The 22,833-nt window shown below is 38.3% G+C and overlaps 1 protein-coding gene across 1 annotated transcript; it reads left to right on the forward strand.

The window, feature by feature from the left end:
* The first annotated feature begins 11,458 nt into the window (after positions 1-11,458).
* Positions 11,459-19,021, forward strand: LOC139137288 (uncharacterized). Its single transcript, XM_070705297.1, has 3 exons — positions 11,459-11,537; positions 13,315-13,864; positions 16,425-19,021. The coding sequence occupies exons 1-3, from the start codon at positions 11,517-11,519 to the stop codon at positions 17,144-17,146; spliced, it is 1,293 nt and encodes a 430-aa protein (XP_070561398.1). The 5' UTR covers positions 11,459-11,516; the 3' UTR covers positions 17,147-19,021.
* The last annotated feature ends 3,812 nt before the right edge of the window (positions 19,022-22,833 follow it).

The raw sequence follows: 22,833 nt of genomic DNA on the forward strand, positions 1-22,833 counted from the left end.
CAACTTTCCGTTTATCAGTTCCAGCGTCACCACCCCTTTTCTTTCTTTTATTATGACAGGACGCTAAACAGAGTGAGTACCTAAGCCAACTTGTTGCTATGGAGTTAGAAGAGAGGCGTCATAGGGATTCGTTGAGGAAGGTACTGATTGGTCGAATGATTGAAATGAACACATATCGTTCGTCATTGCAAACTGACCACCCTAGACATGAAGGTAACAATTTCAACTGTCCGTTGTGTCAATAACTTAAATCTTAAAGCTGTTGTTTTGCTTCTTTCCGATACCCAGGGAAAACACTCTCACGTTTTTTTCTTTTAAATTATCCTTTCGATACCCTACTTCATCTTTAAATTTTACAATCGATCATTTATTGCCATGGTAAATGTTCTCAGAATCACAAAATGCTACTTTATTTCATTTCTTGATATACTCTATAAATGTGTAAGCTCAGTTAAATTTGAATGATGGCAAGGAGAAATTAATGATTTTTCAAGGCTATGTTCGTAATGAAAAAAGTCATTTTTCTGCCGGGTGTTCTACGGTTTTAATGTGCTGTTTACATTTGCCGTAAATATTGAAAGCGAAATTCATTCAACGTTTTTGTGAAAAGAAATGCAAAAAAATTCAAATTTTCTCTATTGCAGAGTAGTGAGTATAACATAGTCAAATTAACACGTGATTATTTCTGTGTTATTTCACTGAGTGGGCGTACAATGTCCAGACTTTTTTATGAAGCTGTGTATTGGCGGCCATATACCGAGGAGTACCCTAGAATATTGTTTGTACATTCAATTTTATCCATATTTTCTTTTACATGTACAGTGAATAGCAGACAAACATATTTAAGAAGTACCACAAGACGGCGTAACGTTAGTTCTAGCATTAAAATAATGTAAATATTGTTGCAAGTCGCAGTCGTTTGGATTTAAACTCGTTTCATTTTTTCCCTCAGTGCCGGGTAGTATTGAGTTGCATTGGCCAGTCATGAAGGAACGGATAACCATAGGGATCACTGCATACACTACTGTTCAAGAACTGTGTCTCTTCGTCGCCACGTACTTTGCTATCGACGACACCGATCAAGTAAGTTGCATTCCTGAGAGACAGGCACTTTTTTCCAAGTAGCAGGTCATCAGCTTCGTTGTCGAGTAAAACTGGAGTTAGGACAACCGACATGGTCACAACAAATTCGGATTTATACCGTAGGGACAACTCTAAAAAATGAGCACTTGACCCAATTGAGACAATCATACTTACTGCTCTACTCTGAGATCTTGGGAAGATGGTTTATGTTAGACATGTTGTCTATTTTCGCACTGATAGATCTACGCTTTTTTGAGCCATTAGTGCGTGCAGACCTTTTCAAAAAGGCCCATATTCTCTAGTTTCAAGTGACATGGGACTATATTCATTGTTGTAAATGAAATGACAATATCTTTAAATTTCCTTTTTTAAGTATATAAAGGTCAAATTTTATCTTGAAATATTATTCAGCAAAAGCCCACTACATTTCAGCGTATTTTCAGTCGATCTGAAAACATCACACTTAGAAGGTAAAGAAATCGGTAGATGCGCGGTTAACATGACACTGGGCCACAGGAAGATGGGACGTCACTATACAGAGAGCGTGGCTGTATACAGAGAGCATGGCTGTAAGACCCTAAACGTTACATTTGTATCTAATCTTGGTGTGAATCACTCGGAGACTTATGTGCATGTCATTTTCCTTTTTGGGTGTGTTCTTGAATCCCGCACTATACCTTTCATAACAAAACAGCCCTCAAACAATCCAACTCGTTCCAAAAATTATCAGAATATACCCAATGGACTCAAAACGACGTATACTAAGTAGTCGTAGAATAGTGTAACCAGGCCTGAATGTGTTATTACCATTTCATCCAAAATAATTTTTTTTGTAGATAATGATGACCGACAAGAATGGTGGTTTTCTGCATAATTCCATGACGATGTTGTCTCTCTTCGGCGGCAAAACAAAGGAGGCAGGCAGTATACCGACGCTGACTGTGAGGGCGCCATTGATCGAGGAAAATCTCGGTAATACTACTTTTATTTACCCTCCGTCTCGGGTAACGTTTATTTATTTATTTATTTATTTATTTATTTATTTATTTACTTATTGTTTATTTATTATTTATAATTATTTATTTATTTATTATTTATTTATTTATTTATTTATTATTTCGAGGAAGACCAACGGGAATAAATGAAAAATATAAATGCATAAAGTACAATAAAACAACACATAGACGACTTACTATATGAAAGCATTTAAAACATTTACAAATCTAAGCATGACATTCTGACCAGGCGTCTGAAACTTTCATAAGATGATGGTCAATGGCGGGTTTTGGAATGCACAAAGTGACCATATATCGTTGAAGAGCATTGAGTTTATTAAGTGCGAGTCTGAAAACAGTACTAGTTCTTTTAGTTCTCTCAGGAAAATTAATATTAAAATGACTTGAGGACAATCATGCATGTTATGGACGCATTTGTACGAAAATCTAAAATCTAAAATAAGTTTGTACTTTCGTGAGTAACCGTGACTTGCACATACTCAATTCTGTTGCAGTGCAATGTGTTTTGCGTATACTTTCCGATTGAACATTACTACCTGCAGCTTAAGTCGATGATCCACAATCGCAAAAGTCGTGTGTGTAAGTCGAGTTATCCTCAATCTCTGGTAATGTATATTCCCTTGTCACAATTGATTTGAATTTCAGCTGCGGATGAACGGCGATGGAAACATAAGCTGAAAAAGATTAGAGATCTACAGAGTCAAAGGTGGGCTGCGTTCAAGGTGAGATCAAAAAGATTGCATGCTACCCTAGAACAGAGGGTACTTCTCGCACGTTGTCGCTGCTTCTCTGTCGTACCTCAGCTCCCTTGCTATCACTCCATGTTGTATGTTTCTATGTCTGAGTCTGCCCTCTCTCACTCACTCTTTTTCTGTCTGCCTGTCTGTCTGTCTGTCTGTCTGTCTGTCTGTCTGTCTGTTTGTCGCGTCTCTCCCCTCTGTCTGCCTGCCTACCTGCCTTCCTGCCCCTCTCTCCTCTCCCCCCCCCCCTCTCTCTCTCTCTCTCTCTCTCTCTCTCTCTCTCTCCTCTCTCTCTCTCTCTCTCTCTCTCTCTTCTCTCTCTCCTCTCTCTCTCTCTCTCTCTCTCTCTCTCTCTCTCTCTCACGAAAGTAAAATGCTTCATTAAAAGTGACGAGGTTTAAACGTCCTTTTTCGTCGTTGCCGGGCAATCCTGCAATGGGGTATACAGTATTCTAAATTTTAATTTAGTGATGAACATATCAACTTCCACATGAACTTACCTTCGCGTGTACGTAAGGATGAAAACGTGCATGCCCTTTTTCAGTATTCCGTTTTCATTTATAGAAACACGTATGCAATTTAATTCAGTCTGTTGTACGTCCCTTTATTTCACATAACAGTGGAAAGCTGATCAAGCTCACGTCATACGTTTCACTGACACACCCTGGCCTCATTGGATAACGACAGACTACGCTCAACTAATCCACCAATCAGAAGACACACATCCTATGGCGCCATCTCCAATGACTGAAATAGCCAGCCATGTACTCGAAACGACGTGGTCGGCGCCATTTGAAGAAGCAGAGAAGCAGTACTCCAAGCTGATGCAAACATGGACCCTGGATGACTTCTTGAGTGCCTATGGGAATCATATATCAACAAATGACATAGATCATATCAGAACTAGACTTGTTACAGTTGTCAAAGATATTCAAATAATTTATAGATACTTAGCTGACTTACAAAGGAATTGACAATGTTTGTAATGTGGATAATTTGTATCACTGGAACACCAGCAAGGGATAAAGTAACAGAAAAAATGGGTATTAACTTAATTTTTTATAAGTCGTTGTTACTTCTTTTTTAACATTCAGAATAAAAAAGTACTTATCTTCTCAATTCAATCTCAGAAGTGTGAATTTTCTTTTTGTCGACTTCAGCAGACTTGTCCTGACACAGATCCCATAAAGTTATTCACTTTATCAGGACCCCTGAACATCTGTACAGACTTATTGAATCTGTTGTAGTAGTAACAGACTAGCTTAGAACCATAATGACAGTCAGTATGTCTCTAATATTTATTATTACATTTATTAGTATCTTTATTACGTTACTAACGTAACGTGACTAACTTCGACTACACTCAGGGGGCTTCTTTGGGGTCTAAAACAACGACATAGAATAGAAAGGTCAGATATAAACTCTAATAAATGTATACCACAATAAGCGTGAACAGGGTTCAAACAAGACCTTCCACTGTTGTTGTGGTATATTTTTATAGGTTGCCTATTTTACTTTTTTCTTCGCCGCTATTATTGCCCCAGACCCTGGGCGTTGAAGACACGTGTGTGGTCGAACTGTTGACGTCACTGATAAGTTGAATGTTCCATCAATTGCATGACGTGAGTGTTCATGCCTCACTTTGGATAGCAAATTATGCTGATTATTCACAACTACTGTGTCAATATTTACGATGCACTTGACAAATACTGATTATTTTCCCATACATCATAAATATTGACACACTCGTTTATGATGGCCATAACTGTCTCAATATGAATGAGTATATAAATATTGGCCCCGGGGAACGATTGTAGCATAAAAAGCAATAATTACTTCAACGTACATTATAAATATTGACGCAGTCATGAATATTCAGAGTAATTTGCTTGTCATAGCAACGTACTATACGCCTCGTTGTACACAAATAATAAATGCATATCAAATGTTGGTAAAGCGTTAACAGTTAATACTACATTGTTCTCTGTAACTTTATGCTCCTGCATAATGTGCAATGTAACCCCGACTAGTGAGGGACTATATACTTTCTTCAAGTGTAAACAAACAAATGAAAAACAAGTGTGCTGGTGTTTCTTACGATGATAACCCTCTAGGACTAAGTATAATATTGTTTGTGATTCAGCTGTGCTGTCGAATACAGCCCTGCTATGTTTTTCCATCATTCATTAATTATCTATGACTTTATACCATTCATTTATTGATCTAGTATACAAAATCAATTAATAGAGACGTTTACACAACGCGATGAAACTAAACCTGTCAGGCAAAAGGAAGATCCCGCAGTAGAGTAAGAGACTTCTGGCCCAGGTCAATGATACGGGACTCGGCATTTCGCTACTTTCGGTCTGTGCAGAAATATGCAGGATAATTATATTTTAAATTAAGACTTTCTTTCTAGGGACGTAATTTTGATACAGGTATTGTGACACACCGGTGCCCGAAGTTCGACATATGCGGCTTTAATATTTGAAGCACACCTTTTCATCCATTGCCGACCGAGAAAATGACTGGTTGTCAATTTGATATCGAATAACAGACATTCTAGATTTTACAAATTCAACTGCAGTCGATCTCATCATGAAGTTCGAAGCTAAGGGATGGTTTCCGCGACCTAAAAACAAAGTCTCATGGTTCCTACTTACACTATGCTACTTAATGAAGCACCTCAATTAGCGGCGACAAATCAACGATACGAACACACGTAGTTTCCTTCGTATCCATCCATATGATGCAAAATGTGTTATTAACCTGAGTTATGGGCTCGAAATGGACATGTGACATAGAGGTGGAATTAATCACACTACAAGACACGTTTTTTTCTTATTACACTACTTTATAAGGCACATTTCTCCCTGAGTACATCCCAAAATTATCACATTCATTTATTATGATAAATATCTATTATATATTTAATATTTTCATAACATAACCTTGAACTATGTCAGAGTGTGCCTTTTATATTACACCCTCACTATCTCTGTGTAACACTTAAAGGAAAACAGTCCATAATCTGTTAATTGTCTACCCAATCCCCTTCATTAACTATCTCGCAGGCAGAATCGAACTTTTAAAGCCGCAAGCGAGTACCTCGACCATGGGCTGTTACACATCGAAGGTAAGGAAATTAATATCATGGAAATGCGGCTTTATCTCTTTTTTCCATGTCTTATTTCGTGTCATCGTGGTATACCCAGCTGTCTCTCTTGTTTTGTCACTGCTTTGAGTCACTGCTTTTGCAAGCACTCCAGTCCTTGTTGGTCATCCCATAGTCTCCAGTGTCCAGTCGCTGTGTCAGTACATCAGTGATCGATCACCAAGTGTCAACGTCCAACATCTAAAGAGTTATCCCCATGTTTCGCATCACTTCGGTTACATCGTTATTCCAGTTCACCAGTCACTCTTTTCGTCTTACCACCATCATCGTTCAGCCTTTTGACAACATTTTCATTCTAGGACCACTATGCCATTAATATTGATTGGGCTAATACATTACATGAGGCTGATGTTTTGTAAAAATATGATGACCGGCTTCTACGACATTTGATCGATGTTCCTCGCTTAATAACTCAAGGCAGGGGATACACCTATGTCTGCTCAAATCTGTTTCATAAAATAGTATAGGCCCTTCTAAAGGGTATTCCTTCTATCTCTTTTCCATAGACGAAGACTAGCGGCAATGAAAGGGAATTCAGTGGTGCCGGTAAGATTAGGAAAATCGAATATGACGGTCAGATGGAGGAACTCAACGGTGACGGTGAGATTGACACACTCAATGCTGACATTCAGAAAGAGGAACAGAGGGGTGACGGTACTGAGGAAAATGGACTTGAGAGTGACAGTAAGGAAAAGAAATCCAAGAAGGACCGCAAGAAAAAGAAACTCAAGGAGTTGAAGATTAAGAAGACAAACGTGGAAGACTTGGACGCGCTATTTAAAAGCGCGTCGGCTCCGTTCAATGAGGCGCTGGTGTTGAAGAAGCAACTGGACGCCGCATTATCGGCCCTGAAAAAGCTAGCCGGCTACAAAGACAGTGACTCGCTAAAAGACGTATTTCTCGGTTTGAAGAAGAGAATCCGTAAGTGAAAAACACTTTTCATTTAGGGAGAGAGAGGTGTCAGACAGACAGATAGACAGGCTGAATGATAAACAGAAAGGTAGACAAATAGACAGACAACGATAGACAGAAAGAAAGAAAGAAAGAAAGAAAGAGACCGATGCTTTGGCTTGAGATTAGCAAGGCGAGTTTAAACATGCATCAATGCATTTATTTTAATACTGTACAATAATATCCTAATTTTTGTCAATACTTGTTCTATACATCATTAAAATAATCCGTATTCTTCATTTTGTGTTGCGATTCACCAGAACAAGTCACTTGACGAAAATTTACTATTCGGATATTCTGTGATAATAAAATGTTCAGTAACGCGACCATTGGCGAAATGTTATCTGCAGGTCTATCCCATAGTAAGAGTGCAATGAGAGAAAAAATGACCGAGATTTTGCATCCGAGATATCCTCGATAACAAAGATTTAAGTCCAACCAAGGAGGTCAATTTGTGAACTAGTGTTGTATTTGCTCGTGTTGGTGAAAAAAAGTTGACATAGCCACTCCCACTGCCTTTAAGGTGTCATTCCGTAAAGTCCATGACAAATGACAGTATGCGTTCATTTTTGTCCGGTGACCCCCAATTTTTATTGTTGATTTGGTAACACAATGTTTTAAAGTTTCATTTAGGAAAGTTTGAGTAGAAGTTACAGTCTTTCACTTTCGGTGCGCATACGACCTTAAAGAGAAAAGCATTTTATACTAAAAATGTTTCGTTTCACCATATAGAGAGTGGAGCGGGAGACCACTAACTATGGTTTCATGTAAAGCCATCACTAAGAAATCGTTCCACTCTGAGTCTTGGTTTCCCAGACTGCACTTCGGGCTCTCTTCCGGCCTGAGCAGGAACAGAGTCCGTCAAGTGCAGTCTGGGTAAACGAGAATACTTCTCTCTCCCTCATAAAGCTGGTCTGAGGCTTGAACTTGGCTCCGATTACGTGTTGAAGCTCACCACGGGAACCGATTACGACGAAGCCGTGGCCGACATTGCTGAGAACCTCTCCGATGCTGTATCCGCAATCAGCGACAGCATGGAACAGATAATGACTATCCTGGTGACGGCCGTGGAATCAGCCGCAGAAATCGGCGAGAAGGCGGTTACGCTGTGGGAATCGATAGAGAATCTGGATCTTGGTCCAGTGCAGACCGCAAAGGTAATTAAGAATATCGGCTACAATATTCTGCAGTTCAGAAAGGTGGCCGGCATCGTGAAATCCATTGAACACTTCATCAATGATATGGTAAGCCAGAGTAAGGCAATCAACGCAATGCTGGACCCGGAGGCCGAGTCGGATACGCGGCCAAGCGTTACCACAACTGTAGAGACTGACGGAAAACGCATCTCGTCGTAATTGAATGAGTCTGATGGAGAAAACATCTCATCGCAATTGCAACCGAACGTGTCTGACGCAGAATGCATCTAAAATCGCAGTTGAATGCATTTTACGGAAAACTCGTCTCATCGCCGTTGAATGAGTCTGACAGAAACCGCATCTCATCACGGGGACGGTATCTCGATGCTCCATGTTGTTTTCAATATCTTACATCAAGATTCTTACACCTAGCGGTCATTGATGAAAAAATGTTATCAATTAAAGCACTATAGATTAATCATGAGTTATTTTAGACTTTAGAACGTTGGCGAAAACAACACATGTTTTGAATTATGATAAGAGTATGGAAAACAAGATAATTTGCATAAGGATATTAATTGTAAGTTCATCACGTTGTAAACATATCAATTTTCTCACCACAGCGCCATGTAGTGGAGAATAGAGACAATCAGTAAACTGTACTTCAGTAAGTCCCGAGGAAGGCAACAGCCAACTTAATCGTTGTTGTTTTGTAATGTATCAGTATGAATATTATTAACGACATTTAAATTGTAGCTTGTAAGATAATATCAATAGCATAGATATTCATGATTGGATGACTTCTTTTATTTTTTATTCGTATCTATTGTGCGATTGAAGCCATGCATTTCAGGTATTCTTTACAAAGCAGTCCTTTTTAAATATAGTCAGCTCTCTTTCGGTATAGCACCGTTGAGTTCCTCCATCTTCCCCTTCGCATACCAACACTTGAAAGACATAAGTAGGAAGTTATATCTTGGGAGTTGTTAGTGTTAAGTTTGCCAGCCTAGAAATAAATACTATGTAGAGTTGAAACGAACCTAACGTCTTCGTGTAGCTAGTAATCTGAACAAAATCCTGAATACCTTTTATACTTCTCAGTTACCCCCCTCCCTCCCTCCCTCGTAAAAGGAGACCACCGTTCTTCAGTCTGAATTGTGACATTGCACTTGAATGTGTCTGATGGAGAACTCATATCCTGGCAGCTGAATGCATCAAACAAAGACGGCATTTCATGTCAGTTAAACTCGTTATAGGGACAATAGCTATGGTATTGATAATACTTTCATTTTTGTTACAGAATACAAATTTTGTTTTCACTCGCCTGCCAAAACATGGTTAAATTCATTAGCATTGCAAGATCAACTCACTGTGTACAGAATCACAATGCTACTGTGTGTGTACAAATGAACTGATGCGTGAACGACAATTTTAGCCGTCAATAATAACATGGTACACTATACACATACAGGATGATAATTGACAAATTGAACACATAGCATTCCTAACCGATTTCGGGAGTAAAACAGAGCAGCTGTACGTCGCAGAGAAATACTAGTAGTCGAAGTTATATCTATAGAGGTCCGTGCAGTTGTAAGCATTTGCCATTTTCTTCGAAGTCTCATGTGTCGTATAACCTGCGAGTCGATGAAACGACAATTTTGTGTTGCTTTTTATCTCAATCTATATTTTGCATAACAGTATATTCTTTCCTACGATTTTGTGCTGCTCATTTTTGTGTCAATTGCAGTCTTCGAAGTAGTATGGACCTAATTGAGACTGACAAATGATTTCGCGTTTGCTTTCTAAAAGCGTATAAATTATTCTCAAATGTATGAAGACACAAGTAGGTCATTATCAAGGCAATGGAAAGGCCCTGTGACACCTGAAACAAAACAATTCAGAAATTGATTGGTCAGCATTTGCAAAGAAAGACATAATCTTGGTATTTTGATCTGGAAATCTTGCACGACGACACCAGTGCTTATTACATCTTCAAAAGGCATAACATTCTCTTGCAAAGTCTTGCGGGAAAGTGTGAAGAACGGTATACAACATCATTATCGTCTTAACACTTTACATATAAGTAGTAAACAACTTCGTGATTTTTGACTATCTGAAGCCCAGTTTAGCGGTTTATTCATTTCTTTGATTAAGTTCGTGTGCGATGCACTACAGTGAGTAAGTACTTACGAGTGGTTCACGAACTTGACAGCTTGTGAAAGGTGGTCAGACAATCGCAACAACGTATTATAATAGTTCGGCTATTGAACCACCTTTACTTGAACCATAGACCCTCGAGAAAAACGTTTTTCTCGAGGGTCTATGCTTGAACTTGGGATTTAGTAGAGATTTTCACAAAGTAGTTGGCTAGATCACTTAAGAAGTTCTACGGTAGATATAAATATGATAAATCTGTTACTCAGATATTTAGAGACAGTATCCATGGACTTGATTCACAACAGTAATTTGGCAACTAGCTGAATTACCGTACAACTACTTTGTAATTTTTTAGAAGTTGACGGGTGTAGCATGCTAACAGGGTACGCTTACCCACTCTGAACAACTGGTACCATCACGTAACTAGTGGTTCGAGATTGGACTATTGATTTTGTTGTTGTTGTTGTTTTGTTTGTTTGTTTCTTGGACCTGATGATTTACTTGCCTTGAATTATAATGATCACTGGAGTCGATTTGATGTCATATTTTGGCTGCTGGTGCCTCGTAGCATACGTTCTGTGTTAGAATCCCAATACAGTTGTATCTCTTGAAGTTGAGCAAATGACAACCGACATCATAAGTGGAATTTCAAGGCTGTGTGGCATTTTTAATATCAAGAGATCCATACCGAAAATAATATTCAACGATAAATATAATTTATTGCAAGAACCCAATGATATTCTCGAAAAATTGCACAAAATTCAATGGAAATGTCAGTACACAGTGTTATTTCTCAGGATAGCGTCATTTCAAAACTGCAAAAACTTACAGAAATCGGGTCAGAAAAGAAAAAAAATTATTTCGACTTTCAAATTACTGACAGCATTTCAAATAAATTTAGCTTATATATGTACAGAATATCTCCTAACTTGGCAATGCGAGGATTGCGACTAGTTTGTTTCATGACTTACCGTGTTTAGGTATCATTGGGCGTGTACGGCGTACAAGCGGAAACACCGACTTAATTTTCTGGCATCATCGATTTTTACTTCGTTTACTCAAAATATGAGGAAACTCATAGAACATCAATAAAGCCTCCACCACGACACGGATTTACATATTATGAGATCCTATCCAATGGGATTCCTCGGGCTTGAATTTTGTGTCGACTCGCACGACTACATGATACCTATTTTGTGCATCTGCGCTGGACAGAATCGGACTCGTAAAGTTGCACGGCGCCGGGACCTCGACCATGGGCTGTTGCACATCCAAGGTAAGGAAATCAATCATCATCAATCTCTCGTTTTTCCATGTCTTCTTTTGTGTCCTATCCATCAATGTCAATGTGTCTGTTGCCGTGTCTGTCTTTCTCTTATCTCAGCTGTCTGACGTCTCTCTTGAAGTTCCTCCATGTCGGGATCAGATTCTATCTATCTATCTATCTATCTATCTATCTATCTATCTATCTATCTATCTATCTATCTATCTATCTATCTATCTATCTATCTATGTCTATGTCTATGTATGTATGTATGTATGTATGTATGTATGTATGTATGTATGTATGTATGTATGTATGTATGTATATATGTATGTATGTATGTATGTATGTATGTATGTATGTATGTATGTATGTATGTATGTATGCATGCATGTATGCATGTATATATGTATGTAGCTAGCTTGCTAGCTAGCTAGCTAATTAACTAGCTAGCTACCAGTTGTCTATTATATTACAATCCTAGAAAAACACGTCCAGAAGTCCGCACGAAAGCCTACCTTGTCCCTAGCCAGCGTGAAAAGAGGAAAAGAATTGAAGTATTTTGTTGCACTTGTAAAACTCCATGGTCCCGTACTTGACAAAATATTCTTTGAGTTTTTTAATTCTGATAATCAGTTGGATAAATAAGTATGTGCCATCTTCCATTAACCATATCCCTTGTTAGTTAATTACCAAACTTAGTAATTAGCTAAATCTTTTAGTCACTCAATACTTACTTATATGCATTCTTACTCATTCATTTACTTACTTACTTATCTAATTTTATTTAATTAATATACAATTGCCAGACTGGTGCTTGTTCACTTGGTTTTTTTCCGTTGATGTATTACAATGTCCAATTAACAAAATGACGTCAAAATAAACCCAATAATCCAAATGATACAAGGTAATAAAATTGCTAGGTAACGAGTCAGAGGACAATAAGGCCAAATTTCCAGGCGGATTTAGTGCTGTCAACATGACATAATGGAAATGAGAACATTTATTGCGACCAAGGGAAGGTAAAGACGATGGTTTAGCGACAGGCTGTATTTTGTTCATGTTCTGCCGGTCAGCTGATCGGAGTAGGGCAGGCTTCATGATGCCACAATGTATCTTACCTCTTTTTTGAACTGCGCTGGAGTAATTCCATTTCGATGATGAATTGAAGAGCCTAGCCTTGTTTTGATATCAACACTGTAATTATTTTTCTTCCTCTTTTTATTTGTGCGAGCTCACGATGTACAAACATGGGACAGTGTCATAATACTTTTCGAAGTTCCCTTATTTCTTAATCCGTCACAGCTCCATAAGAACTAATCACGCCCCGTGTTCCCGGCTAAAGGCCAACTTAGGATCGTCTATCATAGCATTACTGTTGTAAGCACTTCAACATTTAAAGGTGTTACCAACAACACGATGGGAACTGATTTGGGATAATTGGATTGTGAAGAAGTAATGTCGATTTAATCTGCAACAGAAACGTCATCTACTTTTCTTTTTAAGTTACACACTTGTTTTTATGAGTAATTTGTAATATCGCAACGTTCAGCTATACGGCACCTAAAACTTTTGAGAAATTTGAAAAATATGAAGATCCAATTATCTCAAATTAGTTCGAACCGTGTTCAACAGACATTTTGCATGAGTATGATACTCGCCCTCTACTTCATTTTAATAATATTCCTCACATAATCTTTCAAATCATGTTATGCAACTGTGTCTGCTTTCATATAGATCATAAAATAGACCTTTTTCAAGGTTATCCTGTCTATATTTTTGTCTATAGACGAAAAGTTACGGCATAGACAAAGAACTGAAGAGGGACGGTGGAAAGGAGGAGCTCAATGGTGACGGTAGGATTGAGGAACTCAGCGATGACGGTCAAATTGATGCAGCAAATGGCGATGGTAAGATTGAGGGATTCAAAAGTGACGGTCAAATTGAGGAAGTCAATGATGACGGTAAGATAGAGGAACACAGGAGTGACGATACTGAGGAGAATGAATCCAAGAGTGACGGCAAGGAAGAGAAAAAGAAGAAAGAAGACAAGAAAAAGAAAGAAAAGAAGGAGAAAAAGGAAAAAGATGACAAGAAAAAGGGTAAGAAAAAGAAATCCAAGAAGGAAAAAAAGAAAAAGGAGCTCAAGGAGTTGAAGATTAAGGAGACAAACGTGGAAGACTTGGACACAATGTTTGAAAGCGCAGCGGCTCCGTTTAATGAGGTGGTGGTGTTGAAGAATAAACTGGACGCTGACTTAACGTCCCTGAAGACGCTAGCCGGCTACAAAGACAGTGACCCGCTGAAAGTCATATTTCTTGGCCTCAAGGAAATGATGCGTAAGTGAAAAAAAGCATTTTTTGTGACCTGCATCATTTCATTGACTTTAAGGGCTAGGTAACACATTAAGGTGCATGTAACTAACTGACGCGCCTCGAAATTGAACACTTTTGCAGACTTTCCTCGACAAAACTTTAAAAAGTCCAAGTCTCTTTACAAAGCATAAAAAAAATCGGGGTCACTGTGCAGATTTCAGTGCTCAGAAACATATTTGCTGACATTTACCGATATTTGAAATTCAAAATGGCCGCAGTCCCTGTGTTAACTCTGTAGATAGAAATTAAAATTTTGATTTTCACAAAACCCCGACAGCTCCAAAATGAGCCCCCGGGAAGATCAGAAAAGAATTTGAAACATCTGAGAGTGCGAATACCTGTCCCGGAGGCGCATTCTGCACTTAAAGGTATACAGTTACCTGTAATTTAAAATATGCCCATATATGGTCAAAGGGGCGTTCCTTGGTATTCAAAATGCCCATGTGAGGGCGCTGTTTTTATAAAGCGGCCACCCGCTTAAAATCTGTGATTGGTTAGATTTTCTCTTTCCATGGTAACTGTGGCAAAATTGGAACTGGTGACAGTATACCTTTAAGACCAACGTATTACTATTTATCACAAGCTTTCGAAGAATACAGGTCTTCTTCGTCAGATGATGAATCGGACCGAAAGTCTGAAACATGAATGAAACCAGAAACTCAGACAAAACATGTTCCTACTTAAAAACATCTTATTTGGATATATTGCTCCAGCATTTCATGCAGGTTTATCATATAACGAAATAGAAACTCAATCTTCAAAAGTTTGCACTTTACATTAATCAGTTGAACAATTTATGCTTCGTATCCTAGTATGCTCACTGCCGTCTCAAAATGTTTACAGCTGATCATAAGGATCAGTAAAGCTACAATATCTCTTCTAATGAGGAGCTATCTGTCAATTTAAACTATGTCATGTTTAATTTGCTAAATTATATAATCCTTTTTGAAGACATTGTTCTCCATTTGTCAATATTAAAGGGATACAGTCGCGCTCAAAGGTCGTATGGGACCCATACGACCAATGTAAACACTGTATCCAAGGTGATTGATGAAAGTTAAAACATGTCTGTCATAATCTACATCGTATAATTTAAATGTTGCAGCTATGATAATGAGGTGCATCTAGATATCGTGCACGAAATACATCGTTTGTAAACAAGTAACTCGCATAGACGCAGTTCCGACCAGTTTCCCTTTAAGGTATCCGTTGGCAAATCTATGTTCATTTTTTTACTCTTCTCAATCGCTTACTATTCCGTCCAAGTTCGTTGTTGATATAATCATGCTTGATTGAACAAATATTTATTAGGTCCTTTCGGGTCCCTCATATATTTTTTACGCGATGAAGAAGTTTCGATAAAAAAAATCCGTAAAAAGAGCTCGCCATGATTATTTTAATTAATTGTTCCTCTTCCCCTTTGAAACACACCTGCTCTCTCCTCTCGCATTGGAAGAGCATCATAGCCACAGACTGTTACCCAGAGAAATTCAAAATCAGGCTCAACATCGGTTTTTGACATTCAAAATCAAGACTCTGAGAAAAATATATCAAGTTGGTGCTGGAGTAGTTATTGGCTCACGCGAAATATTTCTGTAAACGCTTCCGCTCTGCAGTGTCAGAGAGAGAGAGAAGAGAGAGAGAGAGACGCACACATTGACAGACAAAGAAAGACAGGTATACACTTGACGAGAATTATTTTCTATTCAACAATCTGTGAAAAAATGTCCGGCAGCGGGACCATTAGATCATCTGCAGCTTTTCCTAATTGTCGATAGTCAGATTGCAATGAGTGATTATAAAACATCTATTGCCTTGTCAATTATCCGGATTACAAAGCGCATTTAATGACCTTAAGAAATTACATTACAATTTTCTCGACCAACTGCTTCGAAATGGCAATGTATATCTGTTAACGCAAGGCCCCGGGAGTAATGACGCCGGCGTTATATCGGCGATCTATGTCGAAGTATGCACTGATAAACCCGCGATTCCTGTTTTAGCTAAGGGACATGCTGTACGTGATAGCTATGACCGAACTGGGAACTACACTGTTTGACTATTTTAAGTACCTTGTGGACCGTGGGTATAGTTCAACACACGCATTATAACGAACCTGGCTGTGTTTCCTCTTTCCCCAAACAAAAAATGGGTTGGAGAAACGAAAACGGATTTTTAATTTAATGTCCTCCGAACGCCATAATTTGACGAAATAAGCTTTCGGAATTTTCAACTGACATATTTTTGAATGGCAAACATTTCAAAAGAAAATAATGGTGAGTTTTAGGCATGATAGACTTTTCCCTGCGTATCATAGTTTCACAACAATTTAAGGAAGTTGAAATAAAATATCATTTATTAAAATTACTTTTAACAGATATGTCTCATATTAATGTCAATAATCCATTTCTTGCTTAGCCTCGGTTACCCAGACTGCTTTGGGGCTACCGTCTGGTCGGCCCCCGGAAAAAGATCCCCAAGTGCAATCTGGGTAACAGGGACTATTCCTCTCTCTTTCATAAAGCTGGCTTAAGACTGGAACTTGGCTCCGATTACACGATGAAGCTCACCACGGGAACCGATTACGACGAAGCCGTGGCCGACATTGCCGAGAAGCTTTCCGATGCTGTATCCTCGATCGGCGACAACATGGTGCAGGTCGGGACTATCCTGAAGACAGCTGTGGAGTCGGCCAAGGAGATCATCGAGACGTCGGGTACGATCAAGGATTCGATAAAGGACGCCCGGGCCGAACTGGGTCCATTGCAGATCGCCAAAGCGATTAAGAATATCGCCTACAATATTCTGCAGTTCACAAAGGTTGCTGGTATTATGAAATCCATACAACAGTTCATCGATGATATGGTAAGCCAGGTTAAGGAAATTACAGCAATCCTGGACCCAGAGGCTGAGCGAAGCCTTGTCAGGAATGAAAAGACTGATGAAGAACGAATTTCATCTCAGTCAAAGGAGGCCGACGGAAAACGCATCTCATCGCAGTCGACTGTGCCTGACGAAAAACGCATCTCAATGCAATCGAATGCGTCCGACGACGGAGAGCGCGCCTCATTGCAGTTGAATGCTCCTGACGGAGAACGCATCTCATCTCAGTTTAACGATTCTGACGGAGACGGCATCACATCGCAGGTGAATGATTTTGACGGAGAACGCATATCACCGCATTTGAACGCGTTTGACGGAGAACGTTTCTCGCCGTACGAAGTTGTTTCACCGCGGTGGAATTAGTTGAGCGGACAATAGCTGTAATATTTTGATAACACTTTCATATTTCCCACAGTGCAAATCTCTTTTATTCGTCTTTCACAAGTACATGTAAATTTGTTCGCAAAGTAAACTCGACGCATTTTGTACAAAATTGCAATGTTACTTTTGACATGTGAATTCACGAGTCAGAGCCGAAAGTATAGCAATATTAATATTGGACTCTACACACTTAGAGGCTGTATTGACAATTTGAAAACTAAGCATTACAGCAAAGAAATGGTGTTTCAGAGAGAAAACAAAAGTACTTGACAATACTTTAAAAGTTATCACTATTGGCGCTATAAGATAAAACACTGGACAATCATTTTGAGAGTATTATCATTTATTTCAAATTGGATGTTTTTTAGTTACCTGCGAATAGATAAGACATATATTAAGGCAAATTTTTGTTTTCGTCTAACTTTAAATATATTGCATCACAGTGTATGGTATTTTATTTGTAAAGAAATTGTTCCTAGCTTTTTGTGAAAGAATCAAAGGAATGACAATGTTGCCATGGCATTTTCTTAAACCTTTACATGTAAGTCAATAACAGTGGTTGGTACTGTACGGCCATTTGGTCAGTCCTAGTAAGCTGCCACAATTCGTATGCCGTCCCTTCGGGAGACTGGCAATCTTAACTCTAAATACAACTTTGCGGCCAAAACTCTTTGTTAACCACCTAACATTGTAGCTAACAGTTTCAGCAACCTCGTTAACTTTGCTATCTTAAGCCTGAGTGAGCGATGTATTCATTGCTTTGCTTAAGTTAGTGTGTACCTCGAAAGTGAAAGACTTAAACTTTTGCTCAAACTTTCCTTAGTGAAACTTTCAACCATTCTCTTACCAAAGCAAGAATAAAAATCAGGGGTCACCTTGCAAACTTTGGTACTAAAGAGACAAATAACTTGTGATTTCTAGATATTTGAAATTCAAAATGGCCGCCATCCCTGTGTTAACTCTATGAGAAAAAATAAAATTTTCGATTTTCGAAAAACTAAGACGGTAAAAACTTTTCTTTTGCCAAGAGCTTCAAAACGAGCCCCCACAAGTGGTAGGTCAGGAGAAATTGATAAAATTTGAAGGCCTGAATTTTTGTCCCCGAGGTGCGTTCTACTTTGCTTAAGTTAGTGTGTACTGTACGCCAGTCAGTACGTACCTGCGAGATTAAGTGCTTCGGGAACTTTACCAGCTTACGGAGGAGCCTCGGCAAGAGAATTGGAACAACTTCGTTCGGCCATTTAACCACCTAGCTTATTTGAGGTGGGAATGTAGCTGATCGATTTTGACTGTTGATGCCTTTGCTACATGAATAGGGCACAGTATGTTCTGGGTTCGAATCCTATAGAGAATTTACTGATTAGAATCATGCTTTTTATCTTTCGTGACTGCAAAAAGCACTAATCACGCTCAACGGCCAATTTAAATGTCATTTGCATATTTAAGAAATATCAGTTTGATATTAGCAGTTCTACTTTTCTTGCTAATCTTTAATTAGACTTTGATAAGAGGTGTGTATATTTTATAAACAGAGTACCTTACCTTCAATTTAGATTTTGTTTAGGTTTGAAACTAATTCAAACTATATATTGTCTACAATTTGGAGTGTTTTCACCTGTATATTTTGCCAAATATTTGAAAAAATCATTAGTCAGCCCCTCAATGTGCGAACATCCTATGCCTAACACTGAGACGGTATGTTAACAGGATCTGAAAGCTTAAAGCAATAAAGACAACAAATTGACATTAACAGGTGATTGTTTTGTTTAAGAATATTATGGCATTTTTAATAATCATTCTGGTTGTCTCTATTCTCTGTGTCTATAAAACTTTCGCATCACGCTTTTCGGCTAAAACTACAACATTGTCAAGAACCGTGCAAGTTAGGTATGGACTCGGACAACTTACACGAATCTTTGTTGGTTTCGGTGTGAATAAGCATTTGGAACAAATCAAGCGTTTAATTTTGTGTCAAAAGTTTACTATAACTTTTGATGCATAATTATGCACCGCTGCACTGCGTTCTCTGTCTTACCATTTCTCCTGGTCTCCCTATGTCTCTGTGTATTGCTGTCTATCTCGCGTTCTCCCATGTCTGTCTCACTGTCTTTCCGTCTGTCTCTGTGTCTCTCTGTGTCTCTCTGTGTTTCTCTCTCTTTATATATCTCAAAAAAATCACCGGAACATTTCAGAATACCTTATTTTGATCTAAGATGGAAGGTGTGTATTAACAAACCATTTGATTTTAATATTTAATATCTAACTTGATGTAGCATACTTTAATTATACGCTAGTTATTCGTCGTCAGGTTTGAATACATAGTCTATTAAAATTGGATCATCTATCTAATCTTTTTGAAATAAAATGCTCCAATGCTTTTAGACTAAAATCCCCAAAAAGCTGCTTCCAAAGAAAAAGGTTGTTGTGGATTTGATGGAAAATTGATCCTTTTCTGTAAACTTTCGAAGATGTTTTCCGATACGAGATCGGCTTGGTATTTTTTAGACTTTCCAAATGTGACCTTGTCATTTACACATAACAAGGAATCCATGTGTGCCTTTCAATAGCCAGTAGCGTGACACTATGCTTCAGTACTTGTCATTTCCATAGACAATTTGTGTTGTCTGAGTCATTTGCTCTGGCCTAAACAGGACATTGAAGTTAACTTTTGATAAGGTTTTCCTCTATTTTTGTTTCTCCCTACAATTGTTCCTTGTTCCGCTCAATAAACAAAAAAATATCATAACTGAAGTTAAATTTCACCATCCCTGTAGCATGTATATTTCAGACACAAATGTCACCTTTTCCCCATTTTATGTATTTTAAATTGGCTTCTTTAGCCGCAAAACAGAAGCTTACAATGGTACTGTCCCATGTCCGTTAATGTGCACTATTTTTGTTCCACTGGCATAGTTGTATCTTAGGAAGTAGTTAACCAAATATTGAGCGATGTGGGATGGGTAATTTTAACGACAGGAGTTTGACCTAATTGGTTACAAATGCTTGTGACTGTCTCGATCAAGAGAGCCGATCTCCAAAATAATGGTCAACAATTATTTATCACTTTTTTCCCGAGAATTTGATGATATTCAAGTACGATCGCACCAAATTTGGTGCAAATGTCAATAAAGAATAAAAACCTGTTACTCAAAACTGCGAATACTTACAGAAATCATTTCTCAGACTGGAAAAAATGTCACTTCCTGTAGTATGGTTAAATATCTGAATCAACAGTTTTTGCAAGTCTTTTTTAGCTCTTTTAGTAGATAAATTCTCCAAACCTGGTGGTATGTGTTTACCAGGGTGATCTGTTAATGACTTCTCTATGCCCATATCATTGCAGCTGTAAAGTGTAAACATTATCTCATGCGACCATGGCATGAACGTTAAAATGTAAACTTTTTTAAGTTATTAAAGTTTACACTAAACGGAGCTGAATTTTAAAAATGTCATATCAACATAATATGAATAGCAGTCAAAACGGTAAACAGTCAAGCTCCTAGATTTAGCTAAATGTGTCAGTCATGTAGGTGGAAATGCCACTAGAGGGTGCTGATCACTTGATCTTTATCTAAAAATGTTCGCTTATTTCCTGACAGAAAATTTCAGTGTTGAACTCAACTCAACTCGTCTGTTCTGACTGGATTCGGCTAGATTGCTTTTGTTATAGAATATATGTGATTTAACAAATTATTGGACAACTGTACTGCATATTTCCCTTAGAGATGCATTTTGTTTATATTGAATAGAACCAAGGAATGATTAATTGTGTCATAAGGACGAAGAAAGGGCCAAGCGATGGAGACAATCTAAACTGAAGTTTTTATAGGAATGAGGCTTTTGGGGAAACTTAGGGAATTAAGTGTTTTTTACTTTCTTTTTCTTACGGCATCGAATAAAATGCCTATTCAATGCTTCATTGTCTTAAACAACAGAAAGGACCAGAGTGTCGAAATAAAAAAGATAAATCTTTGTTTACCTGGCAGCCGGTATAAGCATGTAATTGGAACTTCACAACTTTCTCGCCTTTTTGTTACGAAATACTTTCAAGACTAAATTCAAATTGTATTTCAACATGCTTCGGTAGAGGATAAAAGACAATGAGAGTACCTCTTTTATGTAACAGTAATACATATAATCTTATTAAAAGTTGGAAGTTTATGTCCCTTTAAGCTTGATCCGTCTACTTTTCACACTTATATTTTTCCTTGAGGTTTCCTTGACTGAAAGAATGGGTAATGTATGGCATGAATAATGAACAAAAGAACCTTACTAGCTTCAATGTCTTAAATGACTTGCCAAAGTTTACCTATACATATAGGGTTATGGTGTAACAGTTCTCGAATGTTTACCGAGGTTAATGAATTCACCAAATGAGAGATAGGCTATTTGTCGGCATATATGCTACAAATGGAAGAGCTTGAACGTGTTTTAAATGTCTAAAACGTATAGCCACCATTCTCCTGTATGTATCCCCAAGGAATAGAAATTTGCTCTGAGAATGCAAATTGATCAGTTTTGATATTTTGCCAATGTCAACATATGAAGGCCTCTTGATGTAGTGTTCTCTTTGGCATTCGTACACTGACGAATTATTTCGCACGACGACCGTCCCGACCATGAAGTCAACCGTTCTTCCTGTACAAATCAAAGAAGCTATAACAACAAACGGAAAGGTTGACCATGAAGAAACTAAGGTATGAATGCTTATACCTAGACTCACTGTTTAGCTCTAGTTGTTTGCATTTTTACTTGTGTGCATTTGATTGTTGTGAATGAGTCTGTTCTTTCAGGAGTATGAAGGCTGAGAAAATTCCCTGGACGCGACAGCCAAAAGATCTGTGCAAAAGACTGACAGTCTGGCTTACCAGCGATCTGTACAATTGAAAAATTAAATTTGTGTCCAAACGCTTATTGTACTTGGGCCTCAGCCCAAGTACATTTGTTTTCATTCCGTGGGAAAAAACTCTGTAAGGTATAACCATTCCTGGCTGAGACCAGGGAGGGCAAATGTCTTGGCTTCATCTTTCCTGGCATAATAAATGGCGTAATGATGTTAACTGAATGGAAGTGCTGCTCTCAGCCAGTCTTGAATAAGTGAGATGTGAATATTAATGCTTCTCTATCTGAGTTTTTGCCACAAAATCTTCTGAATATAATCAAAATGTGCATCGAAATGCAACAATTAATGCACCCTCCGTTTCTTAGTCGATGGCACGACCCTTGCTGCACCCACTGGACGAGCCAAAGTGGGAGGGGTAATTTCAGTTTGGTCGAACAGGAGGGCTCGAGACCAGAATTTAACATTTAAACTTGAAACATGTTTAATCACTGACAAGATGTGGACTAGTGTTAATCAAACTGAAAGTGTCAAAAGGAAAGGTTTTATATCCCGGACACAATGAAAAACACAACGACTGGAAACTGTACCCCCATTTGAGAATAGTAATGCCCACAGCGATGGAGAACACTTATCCTTGAGCTGAGAAAACCAGACCATCATTTCGAAATAGAGCTGCAGATTCGAGAAGCTCATTCAAAATAGCTAGGTACACCCCGTAAAGGGGTGGTTTCGAGTCTTGAGGGCAAATTTCGCCTCCTTCATTTAGAAATCGTACGTTTGTTTTTCCAGGAGAACACATCATTTGACACAAAATTTGCATGTAAAG

The sequence above is a fragment of the Ptychodera flava genome, chromosome 7 (assembly GCF_041260155.1).
Source record: "Ptychodera flava strain L36383 chromosome 7, AS_Pfla_20210202, whole genome shotgun sequence".
Lineage (NCBI taxonomy): Eukaryota > Metazoa > Hemichordata > Enteropneusta > Ptychoderidae > Ptychodera > Ptychodera flava.

Coding starts and splice junctions, on each gene's coding strand:
- LOC139137288 (XM_070705297.1), top strand. CDS start 11,517: ATGGGCTGTTGCACATCCAAG. Junction 11,538..13,314: donor TGGGCTGTTGCACATCCAAG/GTAAGGAAATCA, acceptor TTTTGTCTATAG/ACGAAAAGTTACGGCATAGA. Junction 13,865..16,424: donor TGGCCTCAAGGAAATGATGC/GTAAGTGAAAAA, acceptor TCTTTCATAAAG/CTGGCTTAAGACTGGAACTT.